The sequence below is a fragment of the Mustela putorius genome, unplaced genomic scaffold, assembly GCF_011764305.1.
Source record: "Mustela putorius furo isolate JIRA1106 unplaced genomic scaffold, ASM1176430v1.1 tig00000139_pilon_pilon_pilon, whole genome shotgun sequence".
Taxonomy (NCBI): domain Eukaryota; kingdom Metazoa; phylum Chordata; class Mammalia; order Carnivora; family Mustelidae; genus Mustela; species Mustela putorius.
Window position 1 is genome coordinate 10,883,454 of NW_025421293.1, and position 19,953 is coordinate 10,903,406.

At 46.1% G+C, this 19,953-nt stretch overlaps 1 protein-coding gene across 3 annotated transcripts; it reads right to left on the minus strand.

Annotated features, from left to right (window-relative positions):
* Positions 1 to 1,218: 1,218 nt before the first annotated feature.
* Positions 1,219 to 19,598, minus strand: FAM220A (family with sequence similarity 220 member A). Of its 3 annotated transcripts, none has more exons than XM_004774986.2 (2): positions 19,155 to 19,291; positions 1,219 to 3,006 (listed from the first exon to the last, which is right to left on the minus strand). In XM_004774986.2, exon 2 carries the CDS (start codon positions 2,922 to 2,924, stop codon positions 2,148 to 2,150), a length of 777 nt encoding a protein of 258 aa, XP_004775043.1. In that variant the 5' UTR covers positions 2,925 to 3,006; positions 19,155 to 19,291; the 3' UTR covers positions 1,219 to 2,147. The 3 variants fall into 3 exon arrangements, with proteins under 3 accessions (XP_004775043.1, XP_044931061.1, XP_044931062.1); XM_045075126.1 differs by lacking the exon at positions 19,155 to 19,291 and adding an exon at positions 9,424 to 9,494; XM_045075127.1 differs by having other exon boundaries at positions 2,852 to 3,006; positions 19,155 to 19,598.
* Between the last annotated feature and the right edge of the window lie 355 nt (positions 19,599 to 19,953).

Consider the following 19,953-nt stretch of genomic DNA (forward strand, 5'->3'; position numbering starts at 1 on the left):
ACATACTAAGAAATGGTTCTAAATTATAGAGAACTGACAGTTACCAGTGGTGAGGTGGTTGGGGGTTAAACAGGGGATGGGGATGAAGGCCTGCACCAGGTGACCCACAGAGTGCTGAATCACTAGATTGTACACCTGAAATCATTATTACTCTGTATGTTAACCGGAATTAAAAAGAAAACTTTAGGGGCGCCTGGGTGGCTTAGTGAGTTAAAGCCTCTGCCTTCAGCTCGGGTCATGATCCCAGGGTCCTGGGGTCAAACCCCACATTGGGCTCTCTGCTGAGCAGGCAGCCTGCTTCCCCCTCTCTCTGCCTGCCTCTCTGCCAATATATTTGTCATCTCTGTCAAATAAATAAATAAAATCTTAAAAAACTTTAAAGACATCCCATTTATAACTCAATCATGGAAACAATTTATCTGAAAGAGTATCTTTTTTTTTTAAGATTTCATTTATTTGACAGAGCACAAGCAGAGGGAGGAGGGGAAGCAGACTGCCCCCTGAGCAAGGAGCCTGATGCAGGACTCAATCCCAGCACCCTGGGGTCATGACCTGAGCAGAAGGCAGCAGCTTAAGTGACTGAGCCACCCAGGCGCCCCATGTATTAAAAAATTAAAGAAAAAAGTTGTTACTGTGAACATTTCCCCAAAGTGGCTTTCAGAAAAAAACACAACTTATTCTAATATAACCACATGAAGACATTCTAAATTTATTTAGCAACGGATATTCAATAGAGAATTCCATTATTTGTTCTTTGCAACTGGCTGAACATTTCTATTCTTGCAATTTACAAGACAAAGGAAATAAAATATTCGATGGGTCATGGAAAGCTCTACCCCAAAGGAACAGACTTGATTTAAAGCAAGACAAAAGGCAGGGGGGTAAGGGTTTGACAAGAACAGAGCTCCCCTTTTAAAACAATTCTGTGTTCTCACTTGACCGTCCCTTGGTGGCTCACCATCCCTTGGTGACCCCAGAGGGTCCTAAGCAGGGCTCTCACTGCCCAACCAGGACAGCGTCCTTCACACTGGCTGCGAGCACAACATGTTCTATGTTCTGGAAGGAAAGTGAGAGCAGAGTGCAGACCTAGCTTCCTAGGTTGTCTTTCAAGCTCTGCTTCTGGTCTTCTAAGTCGGCAGCCTACTTGGACCGATGCTGAAAGACTTCTCAGTACGAGGAAGACGGCACTGAAAAAAGACAAGGTGACCCGAGACCACACACATAAAAGAAGACATTTATTATGCTAAATAATACATTTTCTTCTCCACTTTCCCCAAACAGTAAAATAGCACATGGCATAGTAAGTTAGCACACAGACAGAGAGAAGCAACCAGCAACCCCGAAAATGGTTAAGTCTTTTCGGGGGACGCCTTTGGGACGCCTGAGAAACCCATGCTCTGAAGGGACCTTTCCCGGAGTTCCCAACCAGCAGAGGGATTACATTACGTCAGAGAAAATGTTGGGATCAGAGATCCTCCCGGCTCCTGGCAACTTTAGGGGCAATACGAGGTCTGTCTCCCCTTAACTGAGCCGCCGCAGATGGTCTCGAGGTCACTTTTATTTCAGGCGACACAGCTAAGGCTCCTAGTTTGAGAAAGGATTATACTAGAAGGACTTCGGATGTTGCACTTTTCACTGTAGGGCCTCCATTTAAACTGCATTTCGAAGGGAAGGAAAGAGAGATGAGAAAAGAAGTCAAATTTTGCTGCAGACTGAAATTATCCTATAGAAGGCCGAGAGAGAGTAGGAAGGGGCTGACTTGAACAAACGGCCGCTTCCACCCAAGGATCAGAGAGAGGCGAGACTATCAGGATGGTAGCCCTTTGGAATGAGCGTTGAAGATAACATAAAAAATGCTGTTACACCTTTCCGTTCTAACCTGACATTTATATAGGATCTATGAACATTCTCCTTGAAAATGGCATCCCAATACTGAATGTCTTTCAAGCACAAGCTAAAACACGTTCAAAAGTCTCCCCTCACATCAACCAACTTCCCATGAGTTGAAATTCCACTCAAAGTTTGTCTGATCATACAAACTGAAGCAGGAACTTCACGGCTGCCCCGTGTGCATCCAGATTCATGTGAAAGAAATCATTCTAAGACAAGTTTTAAAATTAATCTATTTTTATTGTTCGGCTTGCACCTTAACTATGGCGTATTGAATTTGCTATTTCGAAAGCTGGTAGAGCCAGTAGCCCCAGTATTATCTGCAGATCGTCCGAGGTACTTCTTACACTTGAAAGCATCTTCTTAGATTCTACCGTTGGCTCCGAAAACAGGGGCTCTGAGTGGCCAAGGAAAACACTTTGTGTCTCATTCAGGAAAACTTCGGGGTGTGCGTGCAGCAGTGGAGAGAGGACGAAATGCAGGCCAGACAGTTCCAACTCAAAGCCTAGCCCCTCCAGAAGAGCACTTGGCGGTTCCTCCTCAGAAATCCCTGATTCTGACCGCTTCTGAGGGCGCGGTAGTCCTGACGCCTGAGACTCCGCTGTGCGGCCCCGTCCTCCGTGGCGGTTGGTGGCCCCGGGCCCTCCTTCCAGCCCGCGCCCCAGCAGAGCCTCCCTCGCTCCGCAGCACACCCCAGCAGAACGCTCTCCGGCGGGGGCGCAGAACACATGCACAGTCTTGCTCTGACCCGCTACAGAAGCTGAATTTCTTCGTAATGATTCTTTCAAACATGGAAGTGTTTTGTTGCCATTGTGAAGGAAGAGGCTGGCCTCACTCGAAGCATTTTTCATTTCCACTGATAACTCCTCACTTTGTGAATTTCCATCCCCATCGACGGCAGGCCTAGGCATCCCGGAAGGGGAAGGCGTATCTGTCGGGCAAGGGCTCTCCCCCTGTGCTCCTTCAAGTCCATACAGCAGCCGATCTGAGTCCTCTCCCGCTGCCTGCACCTTCCCGAGGCAGGTGTCCCTCATGCTGTGTGTTCTCTGATGTGGTGAGCCTGACGACGCGCCTCTGTCAGTCAGCGGAAGGCCTTCAGTGGATCTCAATATGAACCTGGAAGAGATAATCGGGAGTATTATTATGAAGACAGAGCCTTGAAAGAGCCTACACATACCAGGTACTTCTAACAAACAGGAAGATCTTTTTTTTTTTTTTTTTAAAGATTTTATTTATTTATTTGACAGAGAGATCACAAGCAGGAAGAGAGACAGGCAGAGAGAGAGAGGGAAGCAGGCTCTCCGCGGAGCAGAGAGGCCGATGCGGGACTCGATCCCAGGACCCTGAGATCATGACCTGAGGTGAAGGCAGAGGCCTAACACACTGAGCCACCCAGGCGCCCCAGGAAGATCTCTTTAACAGTCTCTGGTACCAAGGACTCCTACATTTTGACAGAAAACAGGATGACAACCTACCAATTAGAGATCACAACAAAAAGAACATACTTTAAAAGAAAAAAAAAGAAAGAAAACTAAACAGTACTTTATTACTGCAGGGTTTCCTAAAAATACTTAAAATTAAAAAAAAAAAAAAACATTCTTAGGCTTTGTAGTTTTCACAGCTATTTAGTTATTTCTGTGGGTTCTATAAAAATCTGTCCTCTATTTAATCAGGACGTAACTGGATGACTTGATTATGCAAACCAAGGCCCTACCTGACGTGTCCTATTTGAGACTGAGTCTCAGTGACTCAAGCATGACAAGCCACTTTTAAGGAATCAAGGTCAACATTATTTACAGATCTGCTGTCCACAAAGCCCTCCCAGGAAAAACCTGCGTGGAGGTCACGGCCTCAATGTGGTAAGGAAGATCACGGCTGTCAGGGCAGGACCTCAGCAAATTTTGGAGTCTTGTTAAGAGAAGAATTCACCGAATTTATAGGTACTACAAGTAAAAAAAGGATGGAGAAAGTTTCTTGGGCTTACATCCCCACTCTCAAACTCGCCTAGTCCGAGATTCTGCGTGAAAACTTTGGGACAGAAGTTGATTTGTAACCTCAGCAGTGGTTCAAGAGCAAACTCAAGGTGGCCCATATGGTTAACATTCTTGCTGTACCTGCAACGCTAACAGGACCAGGCTTTTTCTGTGACCAAGAATCATCTTTCTTTGACATCATTATGCCCCCAATGGGGAAGATGTGTCAAGAAAGGCTGTGAAAGAGCCTTGAGACCAGGAAACAAGCTGAATGGGCTCACTGTCCACTGCGTCCCTGGGCTACCTGAGTTTAGGGGGCCCTGCACCTGACTCTTGAGTTGTAAAAACTGTGAGAGGAAGGCAAAAGATTTCTTATCCAAATAATTAAAAACTCTGTTCAGAGGAATACAATTGATTATTACCCTGTGGATACTGACCATGTGTACTGATCATCTGCACTGTACTTTGGCATTCCTGATTATGTGTGTGCGTGTTCTGTCTAAATTCTCCTTTAAACCGATTAGAACATCTAATTAATCTAATTAATGAGTTAGCATCTAATTAATGAATTCCCTCATTAATTGATGAGTTAAAAAAAAATGTTGACCCATGTTCCTTTAAAAAACCGTAACCCCAGAGCATTAATACATGGAAAATAAAGAAATACATCAACTGTATTTACTATTTTTCTAGAAGGCCAGCCTACGGAAGAACAATGTAAGGAAGACACACAGCTCTGCTGGGTGAAAGGAGGGGTGGAAACGTGGGACGTGAGGCAGAAGCCTAAGAGCGCGCAGCTCGCTTCCCACAGAAAGACAAAGCCTGAGCACGAAGAGTCAGGAAGCAACAAGCGTGCAATTCAGAGTGAGAGAAATCCGGACAAGGAGAGCCCGCTGGAGCTGAGAGGCTCGGCTGTGGGGACAGAGAAATGGGGGGCAGGAAGCTGCAGTTTCTCTAACCAGGGGAACAAGCTAGGTGAGTGTGCAAGTGTGTTACATTTTTTAAAAATGTAAAGAGAGGGGCGCCTGGGTGGCTCAGTGGGTTAAGCCTCTGCCTTTGGCTCAGGTGATGATCCCAGGGTCCTGGGATTGAGCCCCGCATCGGGCTCTCTGCTCGGCATCGAGCCTGCTTCCTCCCCACCCCCCCCACCCCCACCACCTGCCTCTCTGCCTACTTGTGATCTCTGTCAAATAAATAAATAAAATCTTTAAAAAAAAAAAAAAAGTAAAGAGAGTACACTAGGAAGAAAATAAACAATTGTTGGAGGCTGAAGCAGAAGCAAAAAGGGCACAGGGAGAGGCGTGAAGCCAACCAGGGCTAACGAGGCACACGGGTCGTGGTGCAGGGAGCGTGGCCTCCATCAGCAGAGCGACTGAGCGACATTCGGCCAGGAGATGGTGGCCGGATCTGCATTTCTGACTAACTCCTTGGCTGCAGGGTGGTGGCTGTGGCAAGTGGAAAGGAATCACACAGACCAATGAGGAGGCTATTCCAATTCCATAGGGGAAGAGTTGAGGCTGTGGATGAAAAGGAAAGAGAAAATATTTTTCCACTTGGTAGCTGACGGATGTAGAAAGGGAGACCACCACCGGTTTCTCTCGTTTCACTTCTAGGTAATGAAGGCATCACGAATGGAGAATGGAGAGGAGCAGCAGGTCTGGAGGGACGTCTAACAGCTCAGATGGGGACACACAGAGTCTGACTGTGGGAACTGGACAAGCATTTGGATTATTAATCAAGTGGTTAGCTCAAGAGTGACGTCAGAGCTCAGACCCAGATTCTGAAGTCCCCAGTTTTGGGGAGATGGGTAAAAAAGAGAAGACAGTAAGATACAGAAGGCCAGGCTCTCCAAGATCTATTGAGGGCACCCCAAAGCCACCAAGGGGGAAGATTTGAAGCAACTCGAGAAACTCCATGTCATAGACACCAAGAGCATCAAGCACTTCAAAAAAGAGGGCAGTTAGATGTGTTTCTTGCACAACTTCATTGGCTCCAAATAAACTCTAAACTTCATACGATCTTCTCGTGTAGCGGGTGCTAAATGGGGTGACCCCAACTCAAGGAGTAGAAGAGAAAATATCAGATCTCTGCCTAGCTCATTTTATCTCATTCCCCCTTTAACTTTTTGTAAGTTTTACAATATATGCCATATTTTGGTGGAGAACCATATAGTTTACATCTCTATCTGGAGGACATGTTCAAAATTTTTACCAATAGAAATGTGATCAATCCTCTAAAGAACTGAAAAAATGTATTTGAACAGGATAAAGCAATACACAAATGCAAGATGCCATTTTTTAAAAACTGTGATATAACGTTACATTGGTTTCAGGTGTACAACATGAGGGTTCAATGTTTGTATATATTACAAAATGATCTCCAGGAGTTGACATCTGTCACCAACCATTACCATTTTTTTCTTGTGATGAGAACTTTTAAGAGGTACAATCTTCTAAGTGTGGATTCTGGCTACAATTCAATACAGCTGACCCTCAAAAACATGGGTTTCGATTGCACAGGTCCACTTTTATGCAGGTCTTTTTCCACAAATACAGTACAGTCTGTAAAATATTTTCTCTTCCTTATGTTAACATTTTCTTTTCTCTAGACGGCTTTTTCTAAGAATACAGCATATGCCACAAAATATATGTTAACTGTTATTGCTAAGTTAGATTTTTGGGAGTCAAAAATCTGTGGATTTTCAATTGCACAGGGGTCCTAACTCCCACCATTGTTCAGAGTCATAATTTCAAAGTTTACCCCATCAAAAACTAGTCAACTTCTCTGGACAGTTCTTGCAAGTTAAGTTTCCAAAGCATATTTGTTCGAACTCTCCATTTATATTACTGATTTCAAATGTACTAAGAACATTTTCCTGAAATGAAAGCATTCTCAAATATACATATCCATGGGGCGCCTGGGTGGCTCAGTGGGTTATGCCTCTGCCGGTTGGCTCAGGTCATGATCTCAGGGTCCTGGGATCGAGCCCCACATTGGGCTCCCTCCTTGGCGGGGAGCCTGCTTCCCCCGTCTCTCTGCCTGCCTCTCTCTCGGGTATCAAATAAATAAATAAAATCTTAAGAAAAAAAATATATTCATATATATTTATGTGTATATATATTAGCTTTTATTTAAAAGCTAAAGAGAGAGACCGAGCAGGCACAAACATGAGCAGGGGGAGGAGCAGAGGGAGAGGGAGACCAAAGTCCAGCTCGATCTCGGGACCCTGAGATCGTGACCTGAGCTGAAGGCAGACGTTTAACCAACTGAGCTATCCAGGCACTCCTTAAGAATGTTTATAAATACCTTATTTTAATATGTATTAAAAATATATTTGAGAAGCACCAGGCTGGCTCAGTTCATTAAGCATCTGTCTTTGGCTCAGGTCACGGTCTCAGTGTCCCGGGATGGAGCCCTGCAGGCAAGCACCCGACTCAGCAGGCAGTCTGCTTTCCCTCTCCCTCTGTTCCTCCCCTTGCTCACGCCCTCTCACACCCAAATTTTTAAAAATATTTTTTAAAATAATAAAATAAAATAAAAAATTCTTAAGAAAAACATGTCACTTAATAGGGGCCACCTCTCAGGAAAATTATCTAACTACTTTTAGCATGTCCTTGTACAAGGACTTAGTGCTGTTCCGAAAGATGAAATATTTCCAGAATTGTGTTAAAATACTCCAGCTAAGGTACCACTAATATAATCACATATTTAGTAATGTTAGAATATGTTATTTACTGAAGATCTACTTCTTTAATAAATTCAGTAATAAACTATATATTTAATCTTGACAAAAATACTTCAGGTCAGGGGTGCCTGGGCAGCTCAGTGGGTTCAAGCCTCTGCCTTCGGCTCAGGTCATGATCTCAGGGTCGGGCTCTCTGCTCAGCAGGGAGCCTGCTCCCCACTCCCCTCTGCCTGTCTCTCTGCCTACTTGTGATCTCTGTCAAATAAATAAATAAAATCTTAAAAAAAAAAAAAAAAAACTTCAGGTCAGTGAAAACATTTTGGCTCTGATCCCTCAATTTATCAACAAAAACTACCTTTATTTATTTATTTTTTTTTGGTCAGCAAAAACTTCACACTAGACACACACGTTATTTTGAAAGCCAGAAATAATTTTCAAATAATTTCTAAACAAGTGAAGTATTTTTTATGGAAGTACAGTTGACACACTCTAGATTAGTTTCACGTGCACAAAGTGATTCAACAAGCTTCAACATCGTGCTCTGCTCCCCACGAGCACAACCACCATCTGTCCCCACACAATGCCACTACAATCCCACGGACTGTATTCTCTACACTGTACCTTCCATGCCTGGGACTTATTCATTCCACATCTGAGAGCCTGTACCTTCCACTGCCCTTCACCCATTTTCCCATCCCCCCACCAGCCCATCTGGCGCCCATCATCAGTCTGTTCTCTGTATTTATGGGCCTGTTTCTTTTTTTGGTTTGTTCATTTGTTTTGTTTTTTAGATTCCACATGTAAGTGAAATCATATGGTATTTGTGTTTGTGAAATATTTTTATAACTATTCTCACCCTACTACATATATAGATATATCACATTGTACCCAACATACATAATTATATAATTAACTGTCCTTAGCCCTAGAAATCTCATCGCCACATCCTCCCCCCACCCTGTGTTAAGGCTACAAAATAATAAGCAGCATAAACTCTGGCAAACAAACTTATCCATCAACACGGAGACCATCAGGGTAAAGGAAAGAGTCTATTTGGAAGTTCAAAACAGTATGATTCAGAAAAAAAGAAGTGTGGTACTGGCAGTAAGTTCCTGAACGTATTTCCTCACCCGACACATCCCCCAAAAAGGTAAAAAAGGTTGAAAATGGAGCCACAAAACCAGAGGGGTGATGTGCACAGGGAAACAAGATTATCTGGGTGCGTCCACAATTCCAGTGCAGACAGGAGAAATCATCCTCTACCAAAATCCCTGTTGGCTGGAGGCAGCTGACCTGCTGCACAACAATAGGCCTGACCCACTTAGGCAGCTGTTGCCCTCTTGGACTGCTGTCACCTTACCTTCTCTAACCTGAGCTATTAATGGCCTCCGGGACCTGACAGTCTGGATACCACTGCTCTGTGAACTAAAAATAACCTGGCCGCTATGCTTCTGAAAGCCAGCTGGCAAGGCTATCTCCAAAGGGGGCTGGAAGAAGACACAGCTCCACGAGCCAGGTTGGGACAACAATGGGCTTAGAGTGGGGTCCTGCTTCACAATGGCTCACAAACACACTCCAGGCTCATCCTGGCCTCGCCTGGCTTCCAGAGCTTCCAGAAGTGAACATCAGTATACCTTAACATCACTGTGCTCACGACTGAAACAATCACACTGAGGAGGTGGCCAAAACACATTCCTGAACTTGCTACCCAGCATGGGGGGCACCTGGCTGGCACAGTCCGTACAGCATGCAACTCTTGATCTTGGGGTCTTGAGTTCAAGCCCCAAGTTGGGTGTAGAGATTACTTAAGGCAATACAAAATAAAATTTAAAAAACAGTAAGACTTAAAGAAGAAAAATAGTAAAAAGGTGTTACCCAGCTCAGAGGATGAGAAGCAGGAACAACTCAGTCGCCTCCCCATTAAGCTGAATCATAACCACAGGAAACTAAGAGTGCTGAGTTCCTGTTACCAATCATTCAGCACATCTAAATCAAACCTGCCCTTAAACAGCCAGCTGTGCAGCTCTCGCTAAGCCACCACCCTGTTTCCTCCCCTTTTCACCTGCCTGCCAAAGGTATGCTCAGACATGGGCTGTCCCGACTCCAGGACCTCGGGCAATCCTCTGACCTCAGCGTGCTGTGAGGACTCACTATGTGAGAGCGCCTAGCAACTTCTCTGACTGGCATGCTATAAACAGCAGCTGTCATCATCATCAAGAGTGTTTTAGGGAATGAACAACAAAATGGGGTGTGGAGGGGGGAGGGTTCTGTGAAGCAGAAGACGCAGGAGTGACCACCGGAAGGCAACATGGAAGTGGCCTCAACACAGACTGCATGTTTCCGGGGAGGGGTGGAAGTGAGGCCCCGGCTGCAGTGGCCGACCAGTCAACAGGGAGCATTTTAACTTTTAGAATTATTTACAAATGCAAATAACCTTTCCTTCAGGATTCTACTCTGACGATTTCCTGCTACAAATTCAATCCGGAAGTGTTCAATGAACTCCTACCCTGGGCCAGGCACTGTTCTAGGCACTAGTGTTAGGACAAACAGGACTCTTATTCTTGAAGCTCACTTTCTAGTAACATACACTCAAGGACAAAAATGTTACTCACACAGTCTTCACGGCAGTGCAATCTGTATACTTATCACAGGAGATTTTATGTATGTATATGTATTTTCTAACCAGAATAAAATAGGGTTGAATTCCTCATAGCCTAAAAGTTGGGAAGGTCTTTTTTTTTTTTTTTTAAGATTTTATTTATTTTATTTGAGAGAGGGAGCCCACAAGCAGGGGGAACTGCAGAGGGAGAGGGAGAAGCAGATTCCCCATTGAGCAGGAAGCCCAATGCGAGACTGATACAGGACCCTGGATCATGACTGGAGCCAAAGGCAGACACTTCACCAACTGAGCCACTCAGGTGCCCCTGGGAAGGCCTTCTAACTAGGGCGAACCCAAAGTCAAAAAAGATTGTTGGGACGCCTGGGTGGCTCAGTTGGTTAAGCAGCTGCCCACATCGGGCTCCTTGATTGGCAGGGAGCCTGCTTCTCCCTCTGCCTCTGCCTGCCATTCTGTCTGCCTGTGCTTGCTCTCTCCCCTTCTCTCTCTCTGATGATAAAAAAAAAAAATCTTAAAAAAAAAAAAAAAGATTGTTAAATCTGACTACATAAAAATAAACCTCAGGGGTGCCTGGCTGGCTCAGTCAGTAGAACATGCCACTCTTAATTTCAGGATTGAGTGTTCAAGACCCACACTGAGTACAGAGATTACTTAAAAGAGAGAAACAAAGAAGCTTTTTCAAAAACAAGTAAGTAAAGTTCGGTATGTCAAATACACATCATAAGCAAAATCAAAATGTAACTAAAACAAAACAAACAAACAAACAAAAAAACCCACTTTTCAACGCTTAACAGATACAAGGCTCTGAGAAATTACAATCACCAACAACCAACAGGAAAATGGGCAAAAAACATGGGTAGTTCACCCCCCCCCCAAAAAAGTGAATGAGTCTTTCACTGACATACCACGTAAGGAAGTACTTATGTAAGAGAGGCATGTTGCCTCAAACAACAAACACAACACAGCCACTCCCAGTAGCTCCCCCCCATCAGGAGCCGCCATGGTGTCCCTCCCATCCCTCCCCCCCAGAGTCTCCCCGCTTCCACCCTCAACTCTGAAGTGCAGTAACAGTGAGCCTCCTGAAATGCTTAAACACAGGATTACCATATGACCCAGCGACTCTCCACTCCTATATCCAAGAGAAATGAAATCACATCCACGCAAACCCTATTCGTGAATGTTCCCGGCAGCCTTACTCACTCATAATAGCCAAAAACCAACAACAGCCTGAATGCCCAAGAGGCGTCTAGGGAAGTGTCACAGATTGGAGACACGGCAACTAAATGCAGTGTCGGGTCCTGGAACAGGAAAAGGACACAGTGGGAAAAACTGGTGAAACCCCAATGCATTAGACTGATGTTCATCTCTGAGTTTTTTTTTTCCCCCCAAACATTTTATTTATTTATTTAACAGAGATCACAAGTAGGAAGAGAGGCAGGCAGAGAGAGAGAGAGAGAGAGAGAGGGAAGCAGGCTCCCTGCTGAGCAGAAAGCCCGATGAGGGACTCGATCCCAGGACCCTGAGATCATGACCTGAGCCAAAGGCAGCAGCTTAACCCACTGAGCCACCCAGGTGCCCCTCATCTCTGAATTTTTAACTGTGCTATGGTATAGTTAGCCTCCCAACAGCAGAAAATGGGTAAAGCATCTATGGGAGCTCTCTGCACTATTTTTGCAACTTTTCTTTAAGTCAAGTCATTTCAAAGTTAAAAAGTGAAACAAACAAACAAAAGAACCAAAAGCCTCATTCTGGTTTGGATTTTTTTTTTTTTTAAATACCCCAGTGTAGGGCGAGGAGATGGAAGATGGTGTAGGCTTGACAAAATAGATAAAACAAGATTAGCAAAGAGTTTATTTATCCTTACTGAAAAGGAATGACAGAGATATAAATAAATAGGTAAGTGTGTGCCACTGCCACACACACTTCGCCACTGCCTTCGGCTTGGGTCATGATCCCAGAGTCCTGGAATTGAGTCTCATATCGGGCTTCCCCTGCTCTGCAGGGAGCCTGCTTCTGCCTCTCCCCGTGCTTGTGCGTGCGCGCTTTCTCTCTCTGTCAAATAAATAATAAAATCTTTAAAAAAAAAAAAAAATCCTTTAGGGGCGCCTGGGTGGCTCGGTCGTTAGGCGTCTGCCTTTGGCTCCGGTCATGACTTCAGGGTCCTGGGATCGAGCTCCTGCTCAGCAGGAGGCCTGCTTCTCCCTCTCCCACCCCCCTGTTTGTGTTCCCTCTCTCGCTGTGTCTCTCTCTGTCAAATAAATAAATAAAATCTTTAAAAAAAAAAATCCTTTAAAAAAGTAAATCACATGAAGTCCCATCTCACTGAAACATCTCCCACTTCGCTCAGAGTACAAGCCAAAGTCCTTACGAAGGTAAAAGGCACCACCATCCCATGTCCCTCCCCACCCCCATCCCCCAGCTGGTTATCGTGATCATGTAAGAACAGAATTAAGAACACTCAGAGATGGCTGAGTGGGAAGTGTAACTTTTTTTTTAATGAAGGATTTATTTAGTAGGGAGAGGGAAGGAGGGGGAGGGGGAGAGAGAGAGAGAGAGAGAGAGAGAGAAAATGCGTATGTGCCCATGAATGGGGGGGGTGGACCTCAAGCAGACACTGCCCTTTTCCATGTAAAAGCAATTCATTTTTATTGGCCCTTACAAAACTATCAGAAGGTGCTATGGTCTCAATGTCTGTCCCCCCAAATTCATATGCTGAAACTCCAACCTGAAGATGGCTGTCACTAAGGCAGGGAAGCCTCTGGGAAATGTGCAGCTCATGAGTAGAGCCCTCACGAACGGGACTGGCATTCTTACAAAACCACCCCACAGAGACCCCCAGCCCCCCTGACTATGAGACGACAAGAAGGCACCTGCTAGGAAAAAAACTCTCGCAAGGGCCTGGCCATGAGGGTGCCTCGATCTTGGACTTTCCAGCTTCCAGGCTGTGAGAAATATGTTTGTGGTTTATAAGCCACCCCTGTCTGTGCAGGTAAAGAACCACTGGTTCTTCTCCACAGATCGTTTGAGAAGCAATGCCTAGGCTCTCCCCTGAGTTAGGGCTGCTCCCCCCAGGTATAGGCAAACACATTTTTTCTTTAAAAGATTCTATTTATTGGGCGCCTGGGTGGCTCAGTGGGTTGAGCCGCTGCCTTCGGTTCGGGTCATGATCCCAGGGTCCTGGGATCGAGTTCCGCGTCAGGCTCTCTGCTCAGCAGAGAGCCTGCTTCCCTCTCTCTCTCTGCCTGCCTCTCCATCTACTTGTGGTTTCTCTCTGTCAAATAAATAAATAAAATCTTTAAAAAAAAAAAAAGATTCTATTTATTTATTTATTTGAGAGAGCACAAGAATGAGATAGCATAAGCAGGGGAGGAGCAGCAGGGGGTGAGGGAGAAGCAGACCCCCCCACCCCTACCCCCACCGAGCAGGGAGCCTGATATGGGGCTGGATCCCAAGACACAGGATCATGACCTGAGCTGAAAGCACATGTCTAATGGCCTGAGCCACCCAGGCACCCCCCACTTTTCTTCACTTTATATATGGTTGGTATCTTTTTTTTTTTTTTAAGATTTTATTTATTTTAGAGAAAGAGGTAGGCAGAGGGAGGGGGAGAAGCAGACTCCCCACTGAGCAAGGAGCCTGACATGGGGTTCGGTCCCAGATCCCCAGGATCATGACCTGAGTCAAAGGCAGAGGCTTAACTGACTGAGCCACCCAGATGTCCCTGGTTGGTATCTCCTAACATCAGTACATATAGATCTAACACACTTTAGTATCTGCTTGACCCATTATAGGACTTTGTGTAAGACTTAAAAACAAAACAAAACAAAAAAACCTGACTCAAGAATACAGATATTCACTGCACCATTCTTTCAAATTTTATATAGGTTGAAAATTTTTCTAAAGTTTATGAAAAACAAACCATGATGAAGGCATTCACTCGAATGGAAAGATTCCCTAGTGTGTTTTCCGCATGTTCGGTACTTATCATCTCAAAGTATGCAGTCGTTCCTCAGCTCAGAAGACAGAACAAATTCCTAACTGAGCTGATGCTTCTGACTTGACTCATTAAGATTTCGCAAAGCTTATATACTTTTAAACATTTTCTTAATAATCTCTAATTTTCCCCAATCGAGCAAAAGAATAAAACTCATTTCAAACTGCACTAGGAGATCCTGCAACTAGGATCTCGGGATAGTTACTACTTCCTGAAACTGTTCAGACATCAGACCATGCAACCTGAGTCAATGCCAAAGTCCTTTCAATGCTCCTACACCTCTCAGTCTGAAGCTCCTTCTTCACGGACCAGCCTCCTCCTGTTCTAGAACGAACAAGCCAGGCTTGCATCCGCTGTAGGGCCTACTCTCCACAACACCAGATATACTTCTAACCCAGACATCTCCCCTTCCCCAAGGCTTAAAGCCCTCACCGCTGATTTCAAAAACTTTTGTTCAGGGGCACCTGGGTGGCTCAGTCGTTAAGCCTCTGCCTTCAGCTCAGGTCATGATCCCAGGGTCCTGGGATCGAGCCCCGCATCAGGCTCCCTGCTCAATGGGGAGCCAGCTTCTCCCTCTCCCACTCCCCCTGCTTCTGTCCCCTCTCTTGCAGTCTCAGTCAAATAAATGAATAAAATCTTAAAAAAAAAAAAAAAAAAAGCTTTTTTTCAAATGCCACCTAATCAACGAAGCCCACCTGCTTTATTTAGCAAGGCAACCAGTTCTTCCGGCCCACCTACACTCCTGAACTCTTTTATTTGACTGGAATGAACGAATACAGATTTTTTAAGTGACAGGTGAACACAAAGACAGGGAGTTGTGGATTGACAAAGTCTATGAGAAAGGAGACTATGACAGAGCGGTCAGAACCAGAGGAGAGAGCCCACACACACGGAGGAACCAAAGGAAGCTTCCCCGGCCTGGTTAGCGCAGATGACTCCAGGGCAGTGTGGCCCATATCATGGAAGACAAGGACATTGCTCAGTGTGACAACAATCATCCACCTTCACCATGTCCTTTCTCTAACCTTTTTGAGGCCTTCTTTTTTTCCCCCCTTGAGGACAGGAGCAGAGGGACCCAGAGAGGATCTTAAGTAGGCTCCATACCCAGCTCAGGGCTCTGACAATCCTAAGGTCATGGTCTGAGCTAAAATCAACAGTCAGAGACACTTAACCGACTAAGCCACCCAGGCGCCCCTGAGACTTTCCCTTTTTTTTTTTTTTTTTGAGACGTTCCCTTTTAATCGTTTATAAATCTAGGTGACCTGAGCCCAAGATACTTGATTCTTCCCTCAGGCAGCATAACTGAAAAGTTGGAGGTATAACCAGTTACATAGGATCTCCGCACAGTCTATCATCTTGTTTTTACTAATTTTAATTTTTTTTTTAAATTTTATTTGTTAACTTGCCAGAGAGAGAGCATGGGAGAGAGAGCATAAGACCACAAGAGGGGGAGCTACAGGCAGAGGGAGAAGCAGGCTTCCCACTGAGCAAGGAGCCCAATTTGGGACTCATCCCAGGACCCTGGGATCATGACCTGAGCCAAAAGCAGATGCTTAACCGACTGAGCCACCCAGATGTCCCACTATTTTTAACTTAGTATTTCATACAGATTTTCATTTTTCTACTTGTATTTTGGATTCTGCATAAGTAGGATGCTAATGACTCTAGCAGATTAAGGCTGCTTACAAATATTTTTTCAGAATTTTTAAAATTTATTTTTTCTTAGGCTTCCAAACAGTATTTTATATTTTTATTTTTTGCAAACAGTATTTTAAGATCATAAAGCTCCTAGGTTTACAAAGCTCTTTTGCATCTGTTTTCTCATTTAATCACCTTGCATGTTAAAGAGGTATCAATCTCCTGAAAAGGTCTGCAAACGATGCAGACGTCCTAAGTAAACACACGGGACACAGCATCCTTTAGTCCAGCACCTACCATGCAGAGGCTGGGGACACAGTGTGGTGAGTAAAAAGGCAGCCACCTCAGCTTTCCTCTTACTTGGATGCTATTTCCCATGGCACTTCCCTTTACAAGAGGCCAGAGTAATTAAACCCTTAAATCAGGTTAATTTAATTAGTGATTTTCCACAAATGAACAGCAACTCTAAACCTGCAAGGGCATTTTAAGTAGCAGATTAACTATCAGAGTAAAGAAGAGATACACCCCGCTCCCACCCTCTCCCTGCCTCAGCCCGTGAAGTGACTGCCGTGGCACCTGAGTTCTTAGACAGCCGCCAACCACCCTGGTGACCACTCTGTACTCCCCCGCCCCCACCCCACCCCTCACCTGACTAACAGCCCACATGCTACCCCTATATAGCTCAACTCCTGGGCTGTGCTGCACCTGGACAGCTAATCCAGGTCACGTACTGTCAAGTACACCAAGTCACCCATTACGGACTTTTGGGATTGGTGAGCACTGAGTCCTTCTGACAGCTCAAACCAATCCAAGTAAAGTTAATTTCCCTCCTCCTAAATACATCTACTCTCAATCATTACGGTGCAAATTCCTTATTATGAAATTTGTACTTGAATAACTGTTCCTCAGGTTCTCAACTACAAACAACTGTGAGATTTGGAAACCCTAAGCATCACATTAGAAATGGAGTCCTTGGGACGCCTGGGTGGCTCAGTTGGTTGAGCGGCTGCCTTCCGCTCAGGTCATGATCCCAGCGTCCTGGGATCGAGTCCCACATCGGGCTCCTTGCTCAGCAGGGAGCCTGCTTCTCCCTCTGACTCTGCCTGCCTCTCTGTCTGCCTGTGCTCGCTCTCACTCTCTCTCTCTCTTACAAATGAATGAATAAAATCTTTAAAAAAAAAAAAAGAAATGGAGTCCTTGATTCCTTATTGCTTATGGAACAAGCAAGCCTTCAGTACTCTTGCAATGAAGAGAGCCAAAGTGCAAGATCACATGGATATGGTGATCATGCACTTCCTGAAATCAGAAATGAAGTGTGAGACTGTACCAAATGACTGAACCAAAGGAAGAACAGCTTGTCCAAATGCCCAGGGGCAGATAGGCAGAGAGTAGTAAGGAAACTGTGAGAAAGAACAGTAAACAAGAAGCAACCCAAGTAAGAAGTTAGAGAGGTGGGCAAAAGCCAGACCTGCAGGATAAAAATATGTGTGAAGTGCCTCCTGTGGGCAACAAGAAGCAGTTTTGTTCTGCTGTTTTGTGGGAAAGGACACCTATGTTTAAAAAAAAAACAAAAAAAACAAACTTCTCTACTGCCCGGTGGAAAACAGATGGTCCAGGTGAGTGATTATGGTAGTCTGGATTAGAGGGTAGTCATATACAAGTAAGGGAATGTATGACAAAGGTGATTTTTTTTTTTTAATGTACAAAACATGGTAATTTTTTTTTCAAAACATGGTAATTTTACCATTATGTACTAGCTTTTCTCTTATAGTAGTTCTTGTAATTCTGCATGTGACTGCAAAGCATTAATGGAGCTGGGGGGGGGGGTGTCAAATGCATACGTGTTTTGGCCACAAAGTTTACTTTCTTAAAACTTGAGTTAATATAGTATCTAAAAATCAGTATTTCCAATTCCTCTTGAAAAACACTAGATCTAGCGAACAACTGTTGGCTAGTGGCAACTGGCTAGAGCACAGGCTTTCTGGTTTCCCCCAATCGCCACACCCAGCACCTTTGACTCGTTCCTAACTACCTGCTTGAAAAAGATTTCACTTTTCCACTCTTCCATTCTGGTACTTTCACTTAGGGGTGCCAGAACCCCTTGTTCAAATAAAAGTATCCCAATTTGGATCTTAGAACAGAAAGGCAGGTTCATCTCATCTCACCTTAACACAATTTTGATCAAGAACTGATTTTAAGGGGCGTCTGGGTGGCTCAGGTCATGGTCTCAGGGTCCTGGAATCGAGCCCCACATCGGGTCTCTGCTCAGCGGGGAGCCTGCTTCCTCCTCTCCCTCTGCCTGCCTCTCTGCCTACTTGTCATCTCTGTCAAATAAATAAATAAAATCTTTAAAACAAAACTGGTTTTAAGTAGCCCTCACGAGTGATTAGCACCAAAACCCAAGGGTCCAGGTACCCAGACAATTCCATGCTGATGCAATCAAACCAGAGGGGACAAAAAGGACAACACCTGCATGGTCTCAACAGCCCTGTCCCAGCACTCGGGCTTCCTCATTCTGCACATGAGGGAGCCACACAAGTACTGTCAGACAGGAAGCTCCGGGAGGGCAAGAACCTGTCCCTCCTCCATCCAAGCCTGCGCCAGGCACTCCAACAGGAGCTCGGCATCTGGCCAGCTATGATCCACTTATAAAGGAAAATTCTCAATCCGACGACTTTTCATCCCACTAGAAAAAGACATCTGTAATTACCACGGGATGAAGGAACGTCATTTACCACAAAGGCGATCTCCAAGGTGCTGAGTGTGTGTCCACTTTCTTACATCTGAATAGTTTCCGGACTCTGAACCCTTTTGCGTCTCTGCCCCTTCCACCTCATTTTGCCTCCTCTTCAGCCTCACCCCACTTCCATCCCGACCAGGATTAATCAGCTACAGCTATCAAAAACACGAACTCCTTTTAGGGATCAAAAATAATGTGTTGAAGAGCTTCGTAAAGTTTGGCAACTAGCAAAGTCAACCACAAACCCATCTCGCAAACCCAACCATATAGAATTTTCCGGGCAAAATTTCCTCTTCAAGGCCTTTCCACCGGTGCCAGTTTCCACCATCCCCGCGGACCCCACGCCCCAGCTGTAGGGCCTCAGCCTCGGGAAGCCGCTCCACCCCGCCCCCAGCCTCATTTGCAGAACGGGGAACAACAATAACCTCAGCGGGTTTTCCTCCCGTGGGGTTGCAGGAGAAAGGCACGGTGCCTGGCATACACTCAGCATCCAGCTTGGCAGCTCCTGTAAGCATCCTCGCCGTCCCGGGCGGGCTGGGCCGGGCCGCGGGGGGCGGACCGGCACTCGGGGAGGGTCGCGGGGGAAAGGGCCAGCCAGGCAGGCGCGGCTCACTCACCTGCAGGCGGACGTTGAGCATCATGGAAGCCACGATGTAGAGGTAGGGGAAGTTGATGCGCAGCCGCCAGGCCAGGTCGAAAAAGATGAGCAGGGTGCGGGTCAGCCCCTTGCAGAAGACCCCATAGGAGCGGGCGGCGGCCGAGCGCGAAAGGCGGACAGCCAGGCCCGACAGAGCCGCCGCCATATAGACCGGCGCCCGCCGCCCGCCCGCCGCGCACCGACCGGCCACGGACCCCGACCGCCCGGAGCTCCGAAGCCCGCCCGCCCTCTCGGCGCCGCGTCGCCCCGGGCCTCCACCCCGGCCACTGGGCCGCGCTCGGCGCGCTGAGGGAGCGAGGGAGGCGGTGGCGAGGTCGGGGGCGGGCGGGCGGCGGGAGGGTAGTCCGCGCGTCACACTCCGGGAAGCGCCTCCGCGAGACGCCGCCTGGTCCAAGCCTGGCCGCGGGGCCTGACGTCACAATGCCCGCGCCGCGCCTGCGCACCTCTGTCCCACCCCCTACCCCGCCCCCTGTCACCTTCCGCAGGTGAGACGCGCATGCGTGGGCGAGGCGGGGGCGGGATGCTCCGGCAGAGCCGCCGATGCGTTGTCTCGGTCTGCCCCCCAATGGTCAAACGAGAAGGTGAACAGTGAATTTGAATTACAGTGTACAATGTCAATATCCTTAATAACGGGGAACTGTACACTTAAATACTGTTAAAATAGGCAGCTCTTTTTGCCCACGGGTCCTTTCCCGTGCTTTAATCAAGCTACCTTTTTGCACCTAAAAAAATCAATCAAAATAAAAACAGTTAAAATA